Here is a 3390-nt window from a genome sequence, read left to right as displayed (position 1 = left end):
TTATACCAGCTGAAGATCTGTTCTATTGACTTCAAAGGACCTGTTCTAATTTGCACTGCTTTGTGTCTGTACTCAACAAATTTAGGCAGCCACAGACCAGAGACTGTGGGACAGCCATATTGTGGTCTACAGCTGGAGGACCTAGGTGCTAAAAGTACACAGGACAAAAGGGCTTGCTGTAGATCAGGACTGGACCTCACTGGCAGATCAGTGGAGATTAGAAAAAGAAAAAAAAAAAGGGTGGGGGGGAGGGAATAAGGGAAAATTACAGATCAAGATACGGACAACCAGTTGAGGTGGAAACTAAAGGACTAGGATAGGTGGGGTCGGGGAATGACAGATGAAGTTGTGAAGTGCCTCAGCAGAGCTGGGCGGGTGGGAAAGTTTAGAAAAGCTGTGATCACTACAAGTCAGGGATCTGTGGGGGACACTTGAGCACAGTTCCCTGGCCATACTAGCCTTGCAGCTCCTGCACATTAAAACATCCCAACATAACACCATTAACAAGTTGAACCATCAAAAATTACTGGTCACTGAATTGCTTAAATGTTGTGAGAGGGAACCCCGAGTTACCTTGTCAATCCCAGACACATTCCTATTCTATTTTCCTTGAGATTTTGTATTTTGTTTCACACTCAGATGTAGGAAAAGATCCAATTTGGCTCTCACTTAAAACAGAACAGCAGCAGTGTAGGCCTTTCTGGTTCAATGGAGTGGTTCCTTATTTATACAAGTTTGACAGCAGAATCAGGTCCCAGGTACACAGGGATTATTGCCAAGTCCCTAATTCTGTTTAGGACTTTGTCGCTGGTGTTCCCATCTGATCACCTTTCACCATCACCGCATCGCTCTCTCATGGGTTTACTCCGGTCAGACTCCCCAGCCTTATTTTAATCAGATTTTGCCCGTGCCCTGTGCCTCTCTGCTGTTTGTCCTATGCAAGCCTAGCTCCTGGGATGCAGCTGGAAATAAGATTTTACCACTCCAGGATTCTCTCTCCCAACAGGCAAGCATCTGCTGATAACTTCATCTTGGTGTTTAATAAGCATAGTCATGAAGATCAGCAAATAGGCCCTCTCGAAGCTGCACTGGGCATGCTCCCCTGTGGAAGGCAGCCCCCAAGCCCAGCACAGCAACACGGAGTCTGCTCTTCTGTTAAACTGAGTGTCATTCATCATGAGAAAAAGTGACAGCTCTAGGAGATGCCTGTGTATAGTGTATGACAACTGGCACAGCGGGTGCATTGCTACAATTACAGTCCCTTGCTCGCCCCTTGCTTCCTGGATAAGTCTGTGCCCCAGCCTGCCCCAACCCAACCCAGGGGTACACAAATTGCCCATTAAGCTTATTGGAGTTCTTCTAGGTGCTTCAGAGGAGTCAGGACTTCCCCAGGGTGAGGACCACTGAAGAAGGAATGGCTCCCACCACTCAATCCATACACCCACAGCTGCCCAGCTTCAGGTATGTACCTGTCTCTTCCCTAAGTTGTCACTGCAGGTAGCTAGTTCTGCTCCCAATAGACATCGGCCCCACAGACCAGCCTTGCTGGCTCACCCTTTCCCTCCATTCATTACCCCTCAACCTCTTTGCGGTGCAATTGCAGCCAAAGTCCCTGCCGAGCTAGTGCGGAGACGCTGCCCCTCAGTGACCTACTTCCAACCAGAATTACTTCCCTGCACCCCAGCTTACCTAGAGGATGCAGAAGGATGGTTCAGTAGTTAGAGCACTAGTGCTGGGAAACCTGGGTTCAGTTTCCCCTACACTGCCACAGACTTCCTGTGCCACCTTGGGCAAGTCACATCCAGATTCGCAAAGGTATTTAGGCACCTAAATTCGCATGGATTTCAATAGGGAGTTAGACTCCTAAATACCTTTGTGACTATGGCCTTTAGTGCCTCTATTAGCCTCAATCTCCATCTGTACAATGAAGTTACTACCACCACCCCACCTGACCAGGGGTGTTGTGAGGATAAATCCATTGAAGATCATTATGTGCTCAAGAAGTACTCCAGTCATGGAGACAGACCAGACAGAAGAAATATCATCAGCTAGAATTCTTCAAGCTTATGCCATCAGAGAAAGAGACAGCTCTGACCAAACCTGGCCAAGTTAAAAACCCAGGATTCCCCAGTTCCTAAAAAACACTCCATAGACTCCTTTCTACTACTTGGGCAACTAGTAACTTCTGAGATGAGTTTGCTTCACTCCTGTTGTCCCTCAATCCTGGCCTGTTTTTGCAAATTCCTCTCCCCCCAAAAAACACATACAAATAAGAGTCAAATCAGTGCCCTTTGTTGGCAGAAAGTGAATGAGCTGTACTTCCTCCAAAATAAGCAAGCAGACAAGCACTGGAAAAATGTGTCTTCACATTATGAATGAGCCAAAAAACGGGAGATTTATTGCAGGGGGTTTAGGCAAATCAATTGTAAGACTCGTAAAACTTTCTAGTTGTTGCAGGGAACCGTAGGTGGAAATGCACAAATACAAATGGGAAGGGGAGCTATTACTGTCTGACTTAGGACCAAATTCTGCTGTTGGCCAGAAGTGTGAATCTTGGCTTACCCATAAATATCAGTGGATTTGCACCACTATCACTGAGAGTCAAAGCTAGCTTCTAATTTGTATGTATTGATTCTCCAGTGTGGTACAAACATCACTCAAAAAGGCATTTAAAAACCTGCAACAAATACCCACCAGATATTAGCATAATGAATAAATTAGAAGTCAACGTGCAGCATGTAACAGAGCCACACGTCAGCTCCCATCACACTGACCTAAAGACACACTTACTTGGATTCTTGACATTTTAATCTGGGATCGATTCCCCTGGAAAACAGCAACTGACACAAGATTTTAGTCTTAGAAGACTTCTTAGATTCTGATCCCCTGGTGCTAAAAGCAGGCTAGGTTGAAAAGACAGAGAGAAAACAGGAAATAGGGCAATAAAAGTAACTTTACCTAAAAGGTCTCAAGGTGACGAGACATCTTCTGACCATTATTTTTCCATCCGAATTGACAGTGATCATTGTTCAAACTTAGCAAAGAAAAGGAAAAAGAAGCAACCTGACACTTTAAACTGCCACACGCTGCCACTCTTCGAAGCTCATGGTTGGCTGGATGAGAAGGATTTGTGCACGGGGCAGTACCAAAATAACCCCAACCGATCCAAGTTCACAGCAAGGGACTACAGGTCTTCTTGTGGAGGTGGTCTCTTCCTCTTCCAAGGGGAAGCCCTCCCTGGCAAACCTTTGTCTGCTCTCGATGAACAACCTTTCAGCAGAGGGAGAGCAACTGAACTGTGTGCACTGGTGGGATTTTGTTGTTGTTATTATTATTGTTATTCACATTTTGGAGGCAGGTGGTAGCTAATAGCAGCACTTCTCTCCGTCC

At 45.8% G+C, this 3390-nt stretch overlaps 1 protein-coding gene across 2 annotated transcripts in view; it reads right to left on the bottom strand.

Moving 5' to 3' along the window:
- Positions 1-3079, bottom strand: part of MGAT5B (mannosyl (alpha-1,6-)-glycoprotein beta-1,6-N-acetyl-glucosaminyltransferase, isozyme B) — a 183375-nt gene extending 180296 nt beyond the window's left edge. For both annotated transcript variants that reach the window (XM_025197428.1, XM_025197429.1), the window contains exon 1: positions 2959-3079. In XM_025197428.1, the coding sequence (XP_025053213.1) occupies positions 2959-3026 (68 nt within the window). In that variant the 5' untranslated portion in view covers positions 3027-3079. The remainder of the gene's footprint in view (positions 1-2958) is intronic.
- Positions 3080-3390: the final 311 nt, after the last annotated feature.

The sequence above is a fragment of the Alligator sinensis genome, unplaced genomic scaffold (assembly GCF_000455745.1).
Source record: "Alligator sinensis unplaced genomic scaffold, ASM45574v1 scaffold400_1, whole genome shotgun sequence".
Classification (NCBI taxonomy): Eukaryota; Metazoa; Chordata; order Crocodylia; family Alligatoridae; genus Alligator; species Alligator sinensis.
The sequence above is the reverse complement of the archived record's forward strand: the minus strand, read 5'-3'. Positions and strand labels throughout refer to the sequence as shown.